Below are 21,278 nucleotides of genomic sequence, written 5' to 3'. Positions count from 1 at the left end.
AAGGTGACCTGACAGTGTTTGACTTTTCCTGAAGCCCACGAAAGCACAAACACAGGGCCATGGGTGGTTTGTGGATGCTGATAGACATAATCTACAGTTGGTTGATTTTTCCTGTGTCCTAAGTATAAAAATAAATAGAAATCCTTCCATTTCCTTCAACCTCTAACTCATATGAGAATGTTGCTTATGCTAAAGCAGCTAAGAAAGCAATCCAGGAAATGTTATTGAAAAACGGAAGAGGATGGATGGAACTGGAGAGCATCATGCTAAGCGAAATAAGCCAGTCAGAGAAAGATAAATATCACATGATCTCACTCCTTTGTGGAATATAATAAACAATATAAACGGATGAACAAAAACAGATCCAGAAACAGAGAAACATCGATCAGACTGTCAAACCTCAGAGGGAAGGTAGGGGAGGGTGGGGGTAAGGGGGAGAGATCAACCAAAGGACTTGTATGCATGCATATAAGCCTAACCAATGGACACAGACACTAGGGGGTGGGAGGGCACGGCACCAAAGGAGGGTTGGAGGGCAATGGGATGATCAGGACACATGTAATAACTTAATCAATAAAGCATTAAAGTAAATGAATGAATGAATGAATGAATGAATGAAGAAATTCACTCTGAAGAGACTCTGTGGCCCTTTACCATGACCTTCTTTCAGGATGGCTACAATGAAGACGTCAGTTGCCATGATATTATTTCCATTTTAAGAAATAACTATTGCCTCAAGGTCTATGTCCTCTGGAGAGAGGGGGTGAGGTGAGAATTGAAACAAGCTGAGTCAAGACCCCAGCGCTGAGAGCCGATGGTGGAAACCCTCTTGCTGAAGGGAAAGGAAGGGATCAGTCCACACAAACCCTGTCCATACCTCAACCAGCACGGAGACGCCAGCAGAGTCAAAAAAGGCCAGCCCGCTGCAGTCCAGGATCAGGGAGCAGGTCCTCTCCTCCGGGCAGCGCTGTGCTGCTTCTTCTGTGGGAGGAACAGACTCCAGTGAGGACCATTCTTTGAGATTTCTGTCGCTGATTTTGTCGAAAAGTGGCACCCTAACAGCGGCCTCGCATGTAATGAGACTAATACCAAACCCTCTTTAATCTTTACATTTTTCAGTTGATTGCTCATTATTTCCAACATCTTTATATTTTTGTTATTCAGAGGTTATTTCAGGTAATGACTGCATAACTCAGAGAAGAAGAGGGGGGAGAGCTTCACTGCCAGTGTCATTCCACAGATGGATGGACAGAAGCTCAGCAGGTTAGGCCTCCTTTTTGATGAGAGATCCGGCAAGTCCGTGCCCATGGACTAGAACCAAAGCCTACAGCCACTCTGCATGGCACTCCTTCCCACAACCTCACAGTTTCCTTCCTGGGGACGGCCAGAGGGAGAGCCCTGATGTGTTGTGCCTGGAGCTTATACAGATTTGGAGTCAGACTTTTAAGGAAAATATTCACTGTGGACTCTTGTCTGTTGGCCTCGGGGAGGACCTGAAGGAGGGGCCCTGACATTAAGTTGCATTGGGTTCATGGGAAATCTGCCTCTGAAAGCACCTGTTGGAAAAAATAAAAACTTTTTCACAGGAGTTCCTGACGTTTGTACACTGATGTCGTAAGGGCCACACTTCCCTCGTGGGAAATGACATACTTCCAAAGCAGTGCCAGGCCCCATCCGGGTCTTGCTAAGGAGTGACAGGGCTCTCCAAGCAGATCTATAGGCTAAGATTTTCTCACAGTCAGAGGACAAAGTTGGCCAAGTATGTTCCAATGGACTAATTATTATGAAGTTCTCTTAAAAATGATTTCTTAATTGGAATCACTTGCCACTTAAAATGCCCATGGTTTTTCTCCTGATGGTAGCTACAGCAAAGTGGGAATATGGTAGAATCTCAATTAGCATTGAAAGGAAGTATTAGGGAAATTGTGTATTTTTAAAAACTACTGCTTTGAGGAAAATACAGGCAAGCAGAAAATGTAACATAAATTCTGAACACTTGTGTAAAAGAATAACTGATAGGAAAAGGATAAGTGCTGCGAAGTGGTTTTAATACATTGAAAATTGCTATTCAGGCATAGGATTTGTTTCTAAGTTTCACCTTTAGATCTACATTAACAGTTACGGATTGAAAAATAATAGCATATACTATGTTCAAAACATTTTTTTCAAATGTAATAAAAAGTACAAATGTGAGGAAGGTCCTATTTCTACTAGGAGTTTATCCATGAGTGGCAAAGATAAGTAACATGATTTAAGATGTAAAAAAGGAAAAAGGATGGGAATTTATAAGAAAGGAGAAGTCTCTTTGGAGTGATTAAGAAGACTGCAGGCAAAAGTAGTCTTGAAAGACATATACACTTTCAAAAGGTAGAAATGGGAGAAACCAAGATGGCGGCATAGGGTAGACACCTGAATACAGCCTACCACGACAAATTTGAATTTAGAACTCGAAAACAGGGAAAACATTGCCCTGAAGCGCCGGTAGGCTGGCTGAGAGGAGGTTCTACCATCTGGGAAGGAGAGAGAAGGTGCACTGAGCCTCAAAAATATGGAGAACTGTGTGCGGAAAAGGCAGCCCCAGAGTTCGCTGCTGGCTTGCTTGTGGAGCACAGACAGGGCGGGCCGAGTTCACAAGGTAGAAATGATATGGAGATTTAAGCATTCCAGTCATACAGACAGCTTTAATTGAACACTGATGACAGTTTGAGCTGTAAAACTCCTCCTGCTCTCATTAAACCAGCATTTATTGAGCACCTCTTCATGCCATGCTTCTCCCTTCCTCAATGAAATCAATAAAAATATTTTTTTTAAAAAGAAATAAAATGGCAAATTAGAACCTTAAACAAAACGGGAAGTAACCACAATGTAGTTGATCCACTGACCGCTCACCAGCAATCACCATCTGCACTATTGGCCAAATTAAACAGAGGACCTACCTCTATTATGCAAGAGCTCTTATTTATATTCTCAAATATAACCTGTCCCTGCCCATTACCAGAGATAACAGGGAATCCAGATCACAGAAAAAATAAAAATACATATGCCAAGCAAAGATAAACATTTGAATTTATCCATTTTATCTCCTAGTCTCATCACACACACACACACATACACACACACACACACACACACACGTCGATGCTACATTAATTAGGTTATAGATACTATATTAAACTTTGTTTAATCTGGGACATGTATTTCCTTGCATGTTTTTATGATTCATAAGTATTTTTTTATTTCATTTGGAAAAATTTTACTGAATTTTCAGAGCATAAAATATTTACAAATTAAATATTAGTTAAACTTAGAATAGTTTAATATTCATATGATATATATGTAATAGATATTTTCTTACCAAGTTATATATAAAAATAGTTTTAATAAGACTAATCATATTTGCAATTTTCCATAGAGTTCAATATTTGAAGGGTTCCTATGCACATACTTTTCAACACATCTGTTTTAGAAATAAAATGTATGGGATGTATTTAAAGACAGTAGAGAATTTAAGTCAACTCATAGCAGCTGTTTTGACATCTTTTTAATATGTCAATTATGTCCATATTTCTTCAGCTACAAGTTTAATAATAGCATGTTGGTAACTTGAAATTAGCCATAACAGAGTTATTTATATCCTGGATATTGGCAAGTGCTACTCATCAGTTCTTCTCCAGCACCTCACACTGTATTCTCTGCCCCAAGAGTTCGTAAAGATTTACCAGTACATCACTGCTTAAAATGGATACTCTCGTTAAACATTGAGAAAATAATCAATAATTTTTAAAAAAACAAATGGTCTTGATTATATAAATGACTTACTCTACTGACATCTTTAGCAAAGGTTCTTAAAATGACATGATAACACAATTTGTTACCAAATTTGGTCAAGTTCTTTTTATCCATCTACTTATATAGTTCTGTTCTTAACAAAAGACGTGCCTTTTACAACACAGTATGTATTTCACAATAAGCTGCAACCTAAAATTCATAGTCAGAAAATTTATGTAGAAAAGTTGTTAGAGAAGGACCCAGCAGGGAAAGGCGGAGAAGAACAGAAGGAGAAAGTGGGAGGAAGGAGGAAGAGGAGATACAGAATGGAGGAAAAGGAAGGTAGGGAGGAGAGGAAAAGGAGGACAGAGGAGGGAAGCAGAGAGAAAGGAGAATGGGAAGAAGGTATCATTCTATGGTCTATATTCAAGGCAAAACACTTTATTAAAAAAAAAAAAACACAAACTGACTCACCAATGCAATTGCCATTGGACAGAGAATTGAGCAATGAGTTTTGTTCACACTGAAATGGAAACAAATATAAAGAATAAGGACATTTCGAAAATGTATTTCTGTCCCTGAAAAAAAGTACATAATTCTTTCCTCCATAACAAAATACTAGTCTTCAATAAGTATTGTCCATAGTCTACTTATTTCAGAATGGTAAACACAACAAACTGAAATAATAAAATGATAATTATTATAGCTCTAAGTATAAGTTTGTCCTGTAGATAATTTATGTTGTCAACTCAGACTATCTTGTTTACAATATTTTATGCAAGTTGTTTTAATTTTTGACTGGGAATTAAATATTTGCATGTGTTTTCAGGTAGCATATCCAATCAGAAGTAATCTCATTAACACAGCATTCTTTGAGAATCATTAACCTTATATTTCATATTATACAAAAGTTAAATGTTCATCAGAAGATCCATGGAAATGTCTGAGAAACACTCCTGATTTATGGAAATTCTAAAAAAATAAAATGACTATTTTATAGAAAATGACTCTATTTTATAATTAAACTTAACAGTGATTATAACTGATGCCCTAAAGCAGTGGTTCTCAACCTTTCTATTGCAGCAACCCTTTAATACAGTTCCTCATGTTGGTGACCCCCAACCATAAAATTATTTTCATTGCTACTTCATCACTGTAATCTTGCTACTGTTAATGAATCGTAATGTAAATATCTGTGTTTCAGGCTCTGCAGCAGCTGTTCTTTGGTTCTAGAGCAGTGGTTCTCAACTACAACATGAGGAACTGTATAAAAGGGTGCTGGAACAGAAAAAAAAGTACATAGGTAACACTAATAAAACCTGAATTAGAGCATGGACTTTAATAATAGTAATGTATCCATATTGGTTGCTTGATTGCAACAAATAAGCCACACTAATGAAAGATAGAGGAAACTGTGTGGTGTAAGGTACATTGAAACTACTAATTTAAGTGATTTTATTGATTCAAGATTATAGTACCTAGTACACATGTCCATTAGATATACTATTCTGAATGAAAGTATATATAAGTTAATAAGTTAGTAAACAAATCACCAAATAACAAATGAGAGACTACCCAAGAGCTAACTGTAAGAACCAAATAAAAAATCATAATACAATAGAATGTTTTGCTGAGGTAGAGGTCTCTGTACACTTTTATAATGTATTCCATTGATGTGGTACATTTTTTAGTATGGCGAGATAAGGTTATCATCACATTATCATCATGAAATAGTTGATCCTACCTTGCTGGTATCATCGAGTGGCTGGTTGCTGGCTTGTTCTTTTTGGATTATATCCATTAGATCAGCACGAAACTTCTTTGCATTCAGAAAAACAAGCGGGTTGTTTACTGAGATAATTTTCACCCGCTGCTGGGCTTCCTTTTCGGAAAAGAAATGGATTCAATTCAGAGTGCTGAAGACTATAAAAAAGGATAACTCTGTCCAATGAATGTGTCTCACACGGCCAAAAGTCACTCAGCCATGGGAGCAGTCCCTTAGCTAACGTTTTCATTATTCAAATGTACTGGGAGAACTTCATAGACTATCATGTTCCTCAGGGAGAATGTGTGCATTCTCTTCACCAAGAAACATGAATATCCATGAGATGAGTCTGAAGCATTTTAGGAAACGACTCTTATCCTACCTCCTGGGTTTGGGAGACACAGCAGCCTACCAAAGATTGCCAGGAAGACTTATCCTTCCAAAACAGGGTTTTCTCTACTTGATCTAAAAGTCAACACTTCATTTACTTAACCATGAGTATTTTAAAAGCAAAAATAGGACTACAGGCTCAAACGGGCAGTCATTGACCTCCTAAGGACATAGCTTTCCCTTGGCTGGCATATTACCCTGCAAGTGCCTGATAGTCCTAATTGAGAGAAGGAAATCTAGAGATTAGATCAGAAATCGAGGCCCTGGATTTAAGGGTGTAGGTAAGGCACACAGAAAAAGAGAAGGAAAAGTGTCACTATGAAAAGTATCTCCTGAGGCCATTTGCCCAGGTCTCCCTAGGCAGCCACTGATGGGTATGCAACTATAATAAAACTGTCTTCTCCATGACCTTTGGGAAAGGGGTCAGACTGAGAAGTTGAGAGGATGGTATTTTCTATGAAATGATAACTCCTTACCAATTAAATAAAGCATTACTCCTCCCTGTTTTAGTATGTCCATAGAAGAGACACAGAAAATAGTGAAGAATCCATGCAGTGAAAGACAAATAAGAGGAAATATTAAGAATGTGAAGTTGGATAATTCATTTAACCTTTCTCAGTTTCTTCATATTAATAATTGGGTAAATATTTAATCTAGATTATCTCAGGAAGTTCCTTTAGTTGTACAACTAACTATACTCTAGAAAGTGAAGAGATTTGCTACAAATAACTCAATTTTTAAAAAGCCTTAAATTACCAAACCAACTTCTAATCAAGGGTAAATTTCTTACAAACCAAAAATAAAACAATTCTTGAGTCTGTCATATTTAATTATCACAAACCTACACATGGTGTGATTATATCTACCCACTAATCACACCACATGATTGTACTAATGTATTGTTTTATGTTAACATTATTAAAAGACAGGTATTTGTTAAAGAATAAAGATTCAAATTGTGCCAGAAAATAAATTCTCCATGTGATTGAATTTACTAGCATTGAGTGGGAAGAGATATCCCAAATTGAGAATGAGTATTTCATATTAAAAAAGTATGGAAGAATATATGAATGAAAGAAAGGGATGACTAACTGCCACCAAGCTAACTTGGTTAGCTTAAACCTGGTCTGGTAGCTTAGTTGGTTAGAGCATCATCCTGATATACCAAGGTTGCAGGTTCAATCCTGGTCAGGGTACATACAAGAGGCAACAAATATATATATATATATTCTATTTAAGAATTTTAAGTTTGAAACTCCAATTCTGTTTCAAAGTTAAGAATGCCAAGGCTAATGTATGTAACTGTACATGTGGGCTAGATACATGAGAATCTTAGGGGCTCAAGAGTCAGTCTGCACTAATTCCTATGTAAAATGTAAAACATACACACACACACACACACACACACACACACACACACATACACACACACACACACACACACAAAGAGAGAGGAAAGAAAAGAAAGGCAGCATTGGTAGGAAAGTTGATACTGGGGCACTTTCAAAGGCTCTGACTGCCAATAGTTCTCTGAGAACCAAATCTCTTGGTGGTTATTGAAAACAGGCCATTCCCCTGGTGTCCCAGGAAGACTCCTGGTGCTACTTCTCACTCCCAGTTCACTCAGAAATACCCTGACTGTGGCCCTGCTGGTGGAAGGCCAGTTCTCTCTGAAAGTAACCAGGAGGTACTGGAACAAGAAAATGTAAAAAACAAAGATGAGGTTAACCAAACATTTACAAAACAGGTTCAAAGGGAGGCCAATCTGCAAAAAGTTCAAGGTAATATTTTTTCCCTTCACTTTAAACTTGTCTTGGCCATCCCTCAGAATAAAAATCCTAGAACAAAAACACAATTGGCCTGATAGGGAAATTTAAAAAAAAGTTGTTATTTTTTTAAGTGTGCACTGTACAAGAAACTAATTCTACTGGCTTTCCATAATCATTGGAATAAATTACTATCTGCTAATAATACAATCTCATTGTATGTGTGTTAAAAAAAACCACAACAAAACAAAACAGCAACAACAAACTATAACAAGATCTGACTTCAACTTATTTCCTTTCCTATTCCCTCTCTTCCTTCATCATTTAGTTTGGAATGGCCTGTTGGTTTCGTTTGACTGTTTTATGGAACTGAGCAATGGAAAAGAGGTTTCCAAATGCCTGCATTAATCTGGACTATGATTCGACTGTGGAGTGTAGTTCTATTGTCTTACATGAATGCTAATATAAGTTTTTTCTTGTAGATGTTCTATTTGCTGCTTGTCAACTGCCATATATATATATATATATATATATATATATATATACATACAGTTATGTTAAAATAGTTATGTTAATGACATAATTTATCTGTTTTTAATGGTATCTTAAAGCTATCCGAATCACAAAAATTGTTAATAATTGCACAAAGTAGAAAACAAAAACTAAACTTACACCATCAATTTCTGTTTTCACTTCAAATTCCATTTCTTTCATATTTTTTATGTTCAGTGTCTTTGCTCTAGAATTAAGGCAGATAGGAAACAAGATGTCATTTCCTAATTACTGCACTAACCATGAAGAAGTAAAAATTATCTTTTAATAATAGGAATATACCTAAAATGATTTAGACCTTATATCTCATTTGTTAATGAGACACTGGTAAATCTGCATTTTTCTAAAATCATCAGGAATAACAACTTTATTATATACCATATGTAGATAAAACCTTTTCTTTTTGTCTCCAATAGAAAATAAAACATGAATTGTAGCACTATATAGACAACAGAAATAAAAGTAACCGGTAACACCATATACTGTGCTGCAGTGTCATCATAAACAGAACATTTAAATAAGATCTTACCTTGGGAAGCGACCAATCACCATAGCTATGGTACCAACAACGCCAAACAGTAGCCCCACATTGGCACCAAAACATATTGTAAAGACATATGTACTGACCCAAATGCCCTGAAAGAGAAGCAAAGAGAAAAGATGCGGGTCCTTGGATATTCTCAGGATTGATAAATTCATCACAGTTTTATTCTACAATATTCCAATAACCGCATCTCTCAGGAAGAATGTATTATTTAAGATGTCATAAACAGAAGCCCAGGAATACAGAGACAAATCCTTGCCCCATCACACTCCCAGGAGCAGTGGTGGGTAAAAGGCAGATGCTTTTATTTCTACACACCTCCAATACTTAATTCGATCCCCAACTAACATTTTATTGAAGATCTGTAAATTATTGGTTGATGTGTGGGGTTTAAAAGCATGCCATATTGTTTGGTCATTCCCAAAAATATTCTGCTTCCTAGGGTTGCTATAAAAAGGACTAATTTACTTTTCCACACGACTCAAACCGTAATGTTAAAATGACTGAATCTAACATCATGATCAAAGCCATTTTTAGATCAACCACTCCAATGATAGTTATGATTTTATTTGCAAGGGGCCACTTTTTGTGAAATTGTAAAAGCTAAAGCATCAGAGCCAATTTGGCTCTTGAATAGCATGTTAAACATTTATGTTAATAGAAGCCACACTTTCCCACTGTTTAGTATAATTTAATCCCTTCCTGGCAATATCCTATTAAAATAATGATTCTCTCAACATAATCGATTTAAAACCCAATTCATGAGACTGTTTGTATTTAGAATGAATATGGTCACTATTAAGATTTTCACCTTATGTTAATGTGGTGTACATAACTTAGCAATTAATGATTTCTCATACATGTTAAACTTGTCATATCTTTATTAGTGTGTTCTTCATGAACTCACTGGCAAAAATTAATCCATAACAGAAATTAAGAATCCCCAATACACTCAAGTTAGTTAGCATTTCTTTAAAAGTTCTCAAACAACACATCAATCAAAATTTGACAAGATCCCATGCCTATTTCTTATAAAGACACTTCACATTTTAATGCATCTCTTGGGATTTTAAAAGAAATTACTGCTAGTTTGTAAAGCGTAAAAGTCTCCAGTGACTAAAACTACTTTCTGCAAATGAAACAATTAAAATTTAGTTTTCACATGTGTTTAAGTCCAAGATGAAAATGTAGGTTCAATATCTACTAACCCAATCGATTTTATCCACATTCCAATATTTTTTTAAATCCCGAAACTGGATGAGCATTCCTTTCAGTCCCACGACAATAATACTTGCAAGAACACACTACAAATAAGAAATAGGTCAATGAAAAGGCAAGATAAATATTTTAATCAAAATTTAAAAGGACCAAACTATTTTCATTTCTTCCTTTCTTAAAGTACTTACTAGAAAAAAAGCAATCATCATTTAGAAGACTAATGTAGTATTCATTTTGCTTAGAACTAACCAATTATTGCACCTCAAGAATACAACATCAATTCTAGGAAATAACAGGGTAAAACATGTCATTCTAAAAAAATTAAAAAGAAGGAAAAAGAAAAGTAATGAATGATAAGGGCAAATGGTATAATGCTGATTGACCTCAACTTTATAATAATAACCCACCACCATTTGTTTGAAAATAGTTTGTTGCAAATTAAATATTTATATCATGTATTTCTTAAATTTATGGATTGACTTCAGAGAGAGAAACGTCGATATATTGTTTCATTTATTTGTGCACTGATTGATTGATTCTGGTATGTGACCTGATTGGGGATTAAACCCGCAAACCTTGGCATATTGGGATGATGCTCTAACCAACTGAGATCCCCAGATAGCTAAGTATTCCTTTATAACTGCCTTGCGTACCAGTTTATCTGGTTTCACTGAAAGCTATAACTCTGTTGAAGTAAGAACTCGGTTATTGAAAGATCCTCCAGTGGAAATTACATAATCTCATGATATGAATGAAGACAAGGGAGGACTGACACTATCTCTGGTTCTCTGAAGACCAGAATCTTACTTGTGTAACTTTGGTACCTCAGGCTTAGGAAAGGCAAGATGAACCACTGGGACTAGGATTCTGAGTCCTTTCGATTTTTTCTGTTTGTTTTGTTTCTATCTATATATATAGAGAGATTTTTTTTTTTTTCTGTGTCCCGGCACTTGAGGATAGAACTGGCGGACTGGACACCGCCGGAGCCCTCTCCCTCTGCCTCCGTACATTACGGGGTCCGGGACCACATGCCTGAACCCTGCCAAGAAAAGAAGGGTCTATCTATATTTTTATTGATTTCAGAGACGGAGAGAGAGGGAGAGAGATCAATGATGAGAGAGAATTACTGATTGGCTATCTTCTGCATGCCCTACATGAGGGATGAGATCACAACCCGGGCATATGCCCTGACTGGGAATCAAACCATGACCTCCTGGTTCATAGGTCCATGTTCCACCACTGACCCATGCTGGCCGGGCTCTGAGTCACCTGTGTATAAGGGTGTGTCAAAGGTGGTAAGATGTATTTTGTATCCCACTTTCTTCTCCAAACACATTTTCTAATGGTACAAATTAGGATAAAATTCTTCCAAATTCTATTTCTTATAACAAATATGGCCTAGTTACACTCTCCAAATGAGCACAGAATAAATTTAATTCCATAATGGCATTTTATACAAGAGCCTAATGCTCAGAAAACTCCTGTTCCTCCCCCATTCATATGGTCTTTTTCCACCTCTCCTCCGTTCCACCATCACTTATGTCACATGAATGACCTGGGGATCATTAACGATTATTGAAGTAAGTCATTTAGGAAATTTAAAAATATGTTTTTATGGGTCTCAGAGATGAAGGGAGAGGAAGAGAGAACTAGAAACATCAATGATGAGAGAGAATCACTGATCCACTGATCGGCTAGCTCCTGCTTGCCCCCTACTGGGGATCAAGCCTGCAACCCAGCATGTGCCCTTGGCTGGAATTGAACCTGGGACCCTTCCGTCTGCAGGCTGATGCTTTATCCACTGAGCCAAACCAGCGAGGGCAGTCATTTAAGAAATTTTAATATGCAATGCTTCTCATTGAAAGTAAACGTATGGAAGAGCACTACTATACCATTGGCAGCCAGTAAAGCAAAGGTCCTACGGCATAAATGACTGTCAGGATGAAAATGCAAGATATGAGACAAGCCACCTGTAAAATACAAGACAGATAAAAAAGAAAACTGTGAACTTTCTAATAATTCCAATGTAATAAATGGGGGGCATAAAATTCTTAGTTCATCTTGATTAGGAAAAACAATATGCTGGCACATGATTATTAAATTACGTAGATTGTTATCTCTATTTTTCAGCTGAAGGAATCCGAATGTGACATCTGACAGACTGGTGCAATCTAATTAAGTCAGTGATGACAGAAAAGCAATTCTAAGAAGAAGAAAAAAAAAAGACTTTTAGTACACATAACAACAATGGCTTTTTTTGTTTCATAGTAAAGACATTTCAATTAAAGGTCCTTTGGTTTAACTCCTCTCCTCACTTCCCAGGGAGTTATCTGGGTAATACTTGAACATGCAGCTGAAGGTTTTGCTGATAAGTTTTCACTGAGGCATTTACCCTCTTCTGTGGAGTCCTTTCTAACAAAGGACTCCAGTGTGAAGCAGTTATATAGGATTACGGTAGAAGTCTCTGCAATGAAACAGATGCATTTTATTAATCCTGAAAAGCTATGAGTATCATCTTCACATCAATCCCTGCTGACAAGAGGACGTTCACATGACTTGACTCTTAGCTATGTTCCATCTAATGGAAAACCTGGTTTCACACAAGCAAATGTCCATGACGTAACAGAAACTTTTGGCCAAACTGGCAGCCTCACAGAAAAGAGGGCTCTCACAGCACCACAAAGATGCCCAGAATACCATGACTGAAAAAGCCCGGGGAATCAGGGTCCATTAGAATGGCTAACACTAAAGATAAATATATAACTAATCAAGTAGTCAAGCAATACTAAGGGCTGGCAAGGATTCAGAACAACTGGCGTTCTCAGACTTTGCTGAGAAAACAGTTTGGCAGTCTCTTAGGAAGCTACACATACACTTACCGTATATCCCAGAACTGTTTAACAGAGATAAAAATGCACACGCATGTCAATACTTATAAAAAGCTTTATTAACAAACACTAAAAACTGTAAATAACTGAAAGGTCCACCAGTTAGTGAATAGATAAACAAGTTGTGGTATATCCTTACAGTAGAATACTACTTAGCAATAGAAAAGAATACAAGAATAGACTATTGATATACTAGTAGGCAACATTCTAGATGAAACTCAAAATAATTAAACTAAGGAAAAGAAGCTAGTCATAAGTTCCTTCCTTATTTAGTAGACCTTAATCTCCAGTACTCACCAGCATATAAAGAGGAAATAAGTCACTAGGTAATAAAAAATTGCCCATAACAGAAGGTATAACAAATTGTCACTAAACTAGTCATATAGTAGTAATTGCTGATTTTACATTACAAACATTTAAAAAATATATATAAACATATTTTTATTGATTTCAGAGAGGAAGGGAGAGGGAGAGAGAGAGAGAGAGAGAGAGAGAGAGAGAGAGAGAGAGAGAGAGAGAGAGAGAAAGAAGCATCAATGATGAGAGAGAATCATCAATCCGCTGCTTCCTCCATGCTCTTCCGACCTCCTCCTAGGGATGGGATTGAGCCCAAAACTCAGGCATGTGCCCTGACTGGGACTCAAACTGTGACCTCCTGGTTCATAGGTCAACACTCAACCACTGAGCCACACCAGCTTAGGTTTGATAAAAATTTTAAACACAAATTGATGCTGTCATTCCACTAGACCAGAGAGAGCTAGGTGTTCAGAGAGCAAATAACAGAATTTATTCAGATACCTTAAGAAGTAACTCATTATACCACCGCTTATATGGAAGAAGAAAAAAAAGGATAACTGCCAAGGTTTATTTCATGATAAAGACAATGGCATTCACCCTTGGGTGGGATCCTCACTCATGCATTTATAATGTACCTGAAAATAAAACCCTTATTCTTAGCTGCAGATATGAACTTGGGGAAGGTAGCCTACACTCTGTGAAATGCTCTGAGGCTCAGGAAACAAGGAGATTTGAGGAAGGTCCTAAAACGAAGGAGTTAGAAGGTGTATGGACCATAAACTAAATTGGGATCCATCAAGCTAAATACTAGTATATCTTAAGGTCCCAAAAATATCTTGTAGTAAAGATGATAAAGAAAATACAACTTAATTAAATAATCCTATTTCAAAACAGTAAACTATAACTGCCTTTGGGCTTTTCTCTAACATTTAACTTGTTTTTTATTTACATGATGCTTTGTATGTACATCAATAACATTCTTACTAAACTACAATTTTGGTCCTACTGTTAAAATAACTCGAGTTAAAAGGGTCTTACTTATAAAAGTGACAAATGATGGGTGAAACATACTATTTGTTTACTTTACATGGGAAGTCATAAAATAAAATGGGTCAGATAAACAAATGGCAAATGTCAGTAAATTCTTTACTGCACTTGCCTCATCATTGTTGATGCCCGAGGACAAAAGACAAGTGCATCTAATTGGACAAGAAATTTTTATCAGTTCTGCCTCATGTATCTACTCCTCAGGCATGAAAATCAATAATATAATAGCTTCTGCCCTCCATGTCCTCAAAATACTGCATTCGTTGTCTCCATAAGTAAGAGATCCAGATCTAAACTTCAGATTTTTAAAAAAATTTGTGAGATCATGCAATCCAAGTCATCACTTCAGAGATGGACAACTCAGTAAATGCCACAAAAAAAAAGTTAGATTAAGATATTTTCAGTGCTATAATAAAATCCTCTAACTGCAAGATTCTGTAATAATCCCACTTAGTTATATTTTTAAAGCTTTACTGCCGTTTTTACTTTAATTTGCACATAAAGTGCTGTTTCCTTATATATCTCTGATCAACTAAGAGGAAAAAATTTAAAAGCAAGTTGCAGCCAGAACAAGAAAGATAAAATTGTAACTTTTGCTGAAGCTAGTTTGGCTCAGTAGATAGAGCGTCGGCCTGGGGACTGAAGGGTCCCTGGTTCGATTCCAGTCAAGGGCATGTACCTTGGTTGCGGGCACATCCCCAGTGGGGAGTTTGCAGGAGGCAGCTGATCGATGTTTCTAGCTCTCTGTTCCTCTCCCTTCCTCTCTGTAAAAAATCAATAAAATAATTTTTTTTTTAAATTGTAACTTTTTTTAAAACTCAGAAACAAAACAAAACTAAGTACCCCCTTATATGTTTTAACTAGTAAAATGTTCACATCCTTAATTACCCATAGGACAAACATTTTCTAGGTATTTTACTTTTCTTCAACCCTTACCATTTTATATTTAGGAATAAAGTGAAGAAATGTAAATGAAATCATGATAGTCAAGCTGCTATTAATAATTACTAAAATCAAGCAGGTTGAGGGATGATAAAATGATTCTATTATTTTTTAAAACAAAGTTTAGATTTTGTTTATATTGAAATAAACTATACGAAATCGACTTTCTTCACCAAAAGTAGCAGCAATATTTTCTATGTTATTCCTAGATGACTACAGAACACATTTTTTTAGGTCTTCCGGGCTTTGATTATAAATCAAGATACGGAGTAGGTACAGCATAGTCATGGAAAAAGACAGATGAGACAAATCCCTTGTCAGTATCCACAGACTCTGATCCTGTTGATGGTGAAACAGAGTGTACACCAAGAGCCTGCTAAAAAGCTTATGAAGATACAGGTTCAACAAAGGAATGTAAACAGCAACATCCAGATTTGGAACAATGATAGGTTCTTCCATTCAACCTTTAGCTGTAACTTTTTTCTTTAAGGTAACTGAATAAAGACAAAATCTACACTGAAATCCTTGTTTGGCAAGCTCACCTCTTTCTTTTACTGTCTGATCATTCCCTTAACTGTCCATTACTGATTTTTAACAGCATACTTAAAACTCCTGCTGGTCTTTACTCATCTTTCTCCTGCCACTTGCTCCCCAAGGTAAAAACAAAAACAAAACACCATACCCTTTCAAATGTATTATTCTAATCACCACCCCCAAAAACAGTCTTACTATAAGGGTAGGCTCCTAAAAATGTTCGACCTGTCACATAATATAGTTTACAAATCCTTGTTCAATTCCAATGTTAAATACATGTGAATTGTTTTAATAATGATAAGCAGATAATATGAGTTTCTATATTAACACATACATGCATTTTCTTGTATAGAACTTCGGATAACAGTGCAAGATCTGGAGTAAATCTATCTGGGTTAAAATCCCAGCTCTGCTAACTCATTAGCTCTGTGAACTGGGTAATTTACTTTAACCCTCTTTTCTTTAACTTTATCATGTGGAAACTGAGAATAATAATTGTACTTTCTTCAGAGTTGCTTAAAAAGGGCTAAATGAGTTAGTTCATTTACATAGAAAGTATGCTATGCAATGCCTGGCACATGAATCAATGTATGTTTCCACTAACACTAACACTATGATAATCATCACAGATTATCTTCATTGTCATCACTGTCATCTTGCTTGGTATAGAGGAGGCACTCAAGTGTTGAGTTGACGTGAGTTCCTAAAAATATATCATAATTGTTTCTTTAACCTCAAATGTGCACAAACATCTTATTACTTACTTAAATACTTGTACATCTATTCCTACAGGAATCGCAATGGTAATGACTAATTTTTCATACAATTGATTTCATCTCATCTAAAGAAAGTGAACAAAAATAGAAATTCTTCAAATGGATTAGCTTAGCAACAACAGAAAATCAGAGGCTCCAGAAGTGAGAGCTTTGGCTCAAAGGCCGCCAGCAGCAAAGCTGCTATTGGCAGTATTTTTTTTTAGTGAGCTCACTGAATCTATTGGGTTTTGGAAGGAACATTTACAAGAATGAGAGGAGAAATGGACTTCCTTGAAAGTAGTTAGAAAAAAAAAAATGAAGTAGTAAAACTATTTTCTGTGCTTGTTGGAGAGTGGGAATTTTTGAGCATGCCCCATTCCAGAGAGACGGTGGACTATGCCCCAATAGAGTTGTCAGTGCTGACACTAGGCCAGGTCTTAAGATATGGTCTCATGGCCCCTTCCCAGCACGTAGGCCTTCTTTCACAGGACACTGTCAGCTTTCTGAAGACCAGGATGACCCTGTGAATAACATGGTCGTCGATGGCATGATTCTGACGTTACTTGGGAATAATTGTTTTGTCTTAGGTTACATGCTCTGCAAAAACAGGATGTGGTTAATGTGCTTAAAAGTGGTCTTGCTCAAAGGGTCGCGGCTGTTCTCTGGACTCATTGCATGGAGAATGGCAGAGCAGACGCCCAGCTAGTCACTCACCAGGCCGGCTAATAAAGGCTCCCTAAATTTTAATTTGGTCTGGGCTCCAGTGGTCTTTACTCACATTTGCTCCACAACAGTGTTTTTAAAAAATATATTTCTATTTTTGTTGGTTTCAGAGAGGAAGGGAGAGGGAGAGAGAGAAACATCAATGATGAGAGAGAATCATTAACCAGCTGCTTCCTGCATGCCCCAGTGAGCCCACAATGACCAGGAATGGAACCACGAACTTCTGGTTCATAGGTCGCCACTCAACCACTGAGCCACGTCAGCCAGGCTATCTTCTGTACTTCAGACAGAAGCCTGCTCTTAAGCACTCTCCCACAGAAGGAGCATAGAGGCCAGGGAGTTCCCTGCTAGACAGGAAGTTACCTGTGTCTTTGCCCCTGTGCTGTATAGGCCAATGGTCCTCCCCATGACAGCAGCGTTTGGTATGCAGAAGAAAAATGAAGGAATCACATTGCTGAGGCCGTGAGCCAAACATTCCTAGAAGATTGATAACAGGGGAATACATCATTTTTTAATAACAATCAACTTTTAGAGACCACGGGTACAATCTATCAAACCATGAGTCTTGTTCATATCCCATTTCTGTTCTCTCCAATGGTTGTGATTTAGCCATTGCAAAAAAACAAACAAAACACACACACACACACACACACACACACACACACACACTCAAAAATGGACATTTACTAAGTGATGAAATGAGGAAGAAACTATTCTAAGTACTTTAATCATTTAATCCTCATAACAACCATATGGAAAAATACAAGATATTTATTGTCTCTGTTGCCAATTTCTCCCCCGTCTTTTAAATCTCTATAATCAAGGCTGTAACACTGACAGCAGCCTCATATATCTCATGTTTACTGTGTTTCTTGATCATATTATTTTTGTTGGGCTGGATTAAGTCTCATGTTGTTTTGTACAGTAACATGCTGCACAGGTTTGTAGTCTAGGAGCAATAGGCTATAACATATTCTGAGTGGCCAGATTATTATGATCTCTGAACGCATAATAATCTTGCCACTCAGTGCATGAATTGATGCATGGGTGGGGTCCAGCCAGCCTGGCCAGGGGGAGGGGACATGGGGGCATGGGGGGCTGGCTGGCCTATCTGCTGGTTGAATTCCTGGTCGAGGGGACAATTTGCATATTAGCCTTTTATTATATAGGTTATACACTGAGTGGCCAGATTATTATGCATTCAGAGATCATAATAATCTGGCCACTCAGTGTATATGTAGGTGTGTAGTAGCTGATACCATCTAGGTTTGTAAAAGAGAACTCTGATGTTTGAAAAATGACAAAATAGCCTCATGACACATTTTTCAATATGTATCCCCATCAGTCACATGACAATATTCTTCAGTCCTTCCCTTTTTCCCAGATGGTATCTACATTTAATCCAGAATCGGTCCACTTTTCATCTTTTCCACTGCTACATCCTGGTACATACCGTCTAATTTTACCTGGATTCTTGTAAAAACCTCCTGATGTTTTGTTTTGTTTTCTGCCTTTCCTGTTACCTGTAACTACAGAGACCAGTCTCCCTGCCCTTACTGAACTGACATTCTAGTGAGGGAATGCTGACAGAAAACAAGATGAGTATGTCAAGTACAGCATAGGAAGGCATGGAAAAATCTGGAGTTTAGGATTTTATTTTAGGCTTCTCTGAGAAGGGAACATTTAAATAAGGGAGGCATGCAAATATGTAGGGGACCAGTTTCTGGAAAAGGGAAAAGCAAATGCAAATGTCCTGAGCCAGAATCATAAGTGGTGGATTCAATGAAAAGCAGGCAGCAAACAGAGTGAAAAAGGATATCTAGAGAAACAAAGGGATGTGGAGCTTAGTAAACCTTGGTGAAGAGATTTTTAACCTGAGTACAAGGGTAAACCCACAGGAGGCTCTGAGTTGAGAAAAGATACTACCGTATCCCTTGTTTTCAGTGCCTGGATGTTAGTAAGATTTGATACTCATCTGTTGAATGAATAAATCTTCTTTTGTACAGATGACAAAACTAGGCACAAAAATAATGAAGAGCACCCACCCAGTGTCAGGGTGAGATTACACAAAGGTGAGTTGACATTTGTAACTAGTGTTCCGCAGCTATCTCTGCTGAGCTGTAGGGATATGGGGGGGGCGGGGGGAGCAGGGGGACACCACAGGACTTAAAACCAAGACACTGGGAGAAATAGATTCTAAAATGTGATTAACATGATCTGCATTGTTTGACCTTCCAAAAGTAGATTTTCACGTCCTTTAGTTTTCTACTAAGAAGAGTAATACTACTGTTTTCTGAACTTTAAAAATCATCATTTTTATAAGTAAGTACTCAATGGTAATATATTTGGATTCCCACCTAAAAGCAAATTAAAAAGGAAATCAAGATGCCCCTCTTTCTCAAAATAAGATAAAGTTATAAACCAACCCATAAAGGACAGATATTCAGCTATAAATGATGTAGAGATTTTTTTTTTCCTTTTATTTTTTGTCCAATCTATTCTTGCTGTACATGTAGGAAAGTTATATTTTTCATAGGGTCAACATTTTCAGGATCTGGGAGTTCACAGCAGGATGATACGATAGCGATGAAGAGGGGCTGGGGCATACTCCACCTGGTTGTCATCCACAGAATATTTGAACTTTCTGGCAGATTCTTGAGCGAGAGCCAGAGAGGCCGCATAGCCCACGAGTGCGACTCCAAAAGCTTCTGTGACTACTGCGGAGAGGACATTCATGGGGGGAGCTCTCGGTGAAGGAATTCTGTGGAAGGAAATACACAATGAAGCCATCAACTTCCATGTAATTTCTGTAACAACTTGCAATGGATTCCACTATGGAGGTATGACTCTGAAGTTAACAGAGAATAAGTAAGAAGCCCATGAGAAAGCCAGGCAGCCTTGCCCTTAAAAGCCCTTTGCTTTCCACATTATTGAACAGAAAAGCAAACTCGCAAGGAACACCCCGGGGACAACACCACACCACTGCCATCTGCACTCGAGCTCACCACAGGAACTTGCCCGGCCGGCTAATAAAGGCTCATCAATGATGAAAAATAACTCGATGAAAAATGTTCTATATTGGAACAAAAGCGTATTTGGAGCTTTCTTTCATTTGAACCTTCTCAAATATTTATTTGGCTGGCATGAGAGACTGGATTCCCTGCCTTGAACACGATAGACCTGTATGAGGACACTAGTTTACTGTGAGCTACAGCTTCCTGAGCTAATCCTCAAATTGGCCATTGAGTTCATCAGCTTAATTATGTTTCTAACTCGATTCTTTCACAGCACACTTAACTATGCATCACGTATGTCAGGGAAAATAGGCATAAAGGCTACATCTACCCTCTGTTGCAAAATATAGGGCCACCGTTAACTGTATCTCAGGTTTAAAGAATTTTTTAAAATATTTATTTCAATGAATACCTGACCATTGTCTTATTGTCTTTTGAAAACCACTTGCTCCAAATAAAGTTTCATCATTTATTTATGCCTAATGACCCTTTGGGAGATATATATCTATAATAATTTTTTTATAGATATATATCTCCCAAAATATATATATATATATATATATATATATATATATATATATTTTTTTTTTTTTTTTTTTTTAATAGCAACCACCTGACTGGCATGGCTCAGTAGTTGAACGCCGACCTATGAATCAGGAGATCCTGGTTCGATTCCCAGTCAAGGCACATTCCTGCCTGGGTTGCGGGCTCTATCCCCAATGTGGGACATTCAGGAGGCAGATGATCAATGAATCTCTCTCATCGTTGATGTTTCTATCTCTCTCTCCCTCTTTCTTCCTCTCTGAAATCAATAAAAATATATATTTAATTTAAAAAGTACAATATTTTTGTAAATAACTTCCAAATCTTTTATCTGAAGCAATGTGTATAAGACAATCAACTAATAGATCTCAGAGGGAAGGAGTTGGAAGACAGGAAGAAATTAACCAAAGAATTAATATGCATATATGCATAACTCATGGACACAAACAATAGTGTGGGGAAGGCCTGGGAGGGCTGCATGCATAGAGAGGAACAGATGGGGATAGGAAATTGGGGACAACTATAATACTGT

The 21,278-nt window shown here is 37.2% G+C and overlaps 1 protein-coding gene and 1 pseudogene across 1 annotated transcript in view; both read right to left on the bottom strand.

Moving 5' to 3' along the window:
* SLC26A7 (solute carrier family 26 member 7) overlaps positions 1-21,278 on the bottom strand; it is a 41,876-nt gene that overhangs the window by 3,913 nt on the left and 16,685 nt on the right. The window contains exons 7-15 of the mRNA XM_036437573.2: positions 19,803-19,950; positions 17,553-17,666; positions 11,896-11,973; positions 9,994-10,089; positions 8,771-8,877; positions 8,362-8,428; positions 5,513-5,650; positions 4,243-4,291; positions 878-981 (exon numbers count right to left, since the gene is read on the bottom strand). Of these exons, the coding sequence (XP_036293466.1) occupies positions 878-981; positions 4,243-4,291; positions 5,513-5,650; positions 8,362-8,428; positions 8,771-8,877; positions 9,994-10,089; positions 11,896-11,973; positions 17,553-17,666; positions 19,803-19,950 (901 nt within the window). The remainder of the gene's footprint in view (positions 1-877; positions 982-4,242; positions 4,292-5,512; positions 5,651-8,361; positions 8,429-8,770; positions 8,878-9,993; positions 10,090-11,895; positions 11,974-17,552; positions 17,667-19,802; positions 19,951-21,278) is intronic.
* On the bottom strand, positions 10,940-11,059 carry LOC118718732 (annotated as a pseudogene).

Source organism: Pipistrellus kuhlii, unplaced genomic scaffold (genome assembly GCF_014108245.1).
Source record: "Pipistrellus kuhlii isolate mPipKuh1 unplaced genomic scaffold, mPipKuh1.p scaffold_m20_p_14, whole genome shotgun sequence".
Lineage (NCBI taxonomy): Eukaryota > Metazoa > Chordata > Mammalia > Chiroptera > Vespertilionidae > Pipistrellus > Pipistrellus kuhlii.
This window is presented reverse-complemented; position numbering and strand designations above follow the sequence as displayed.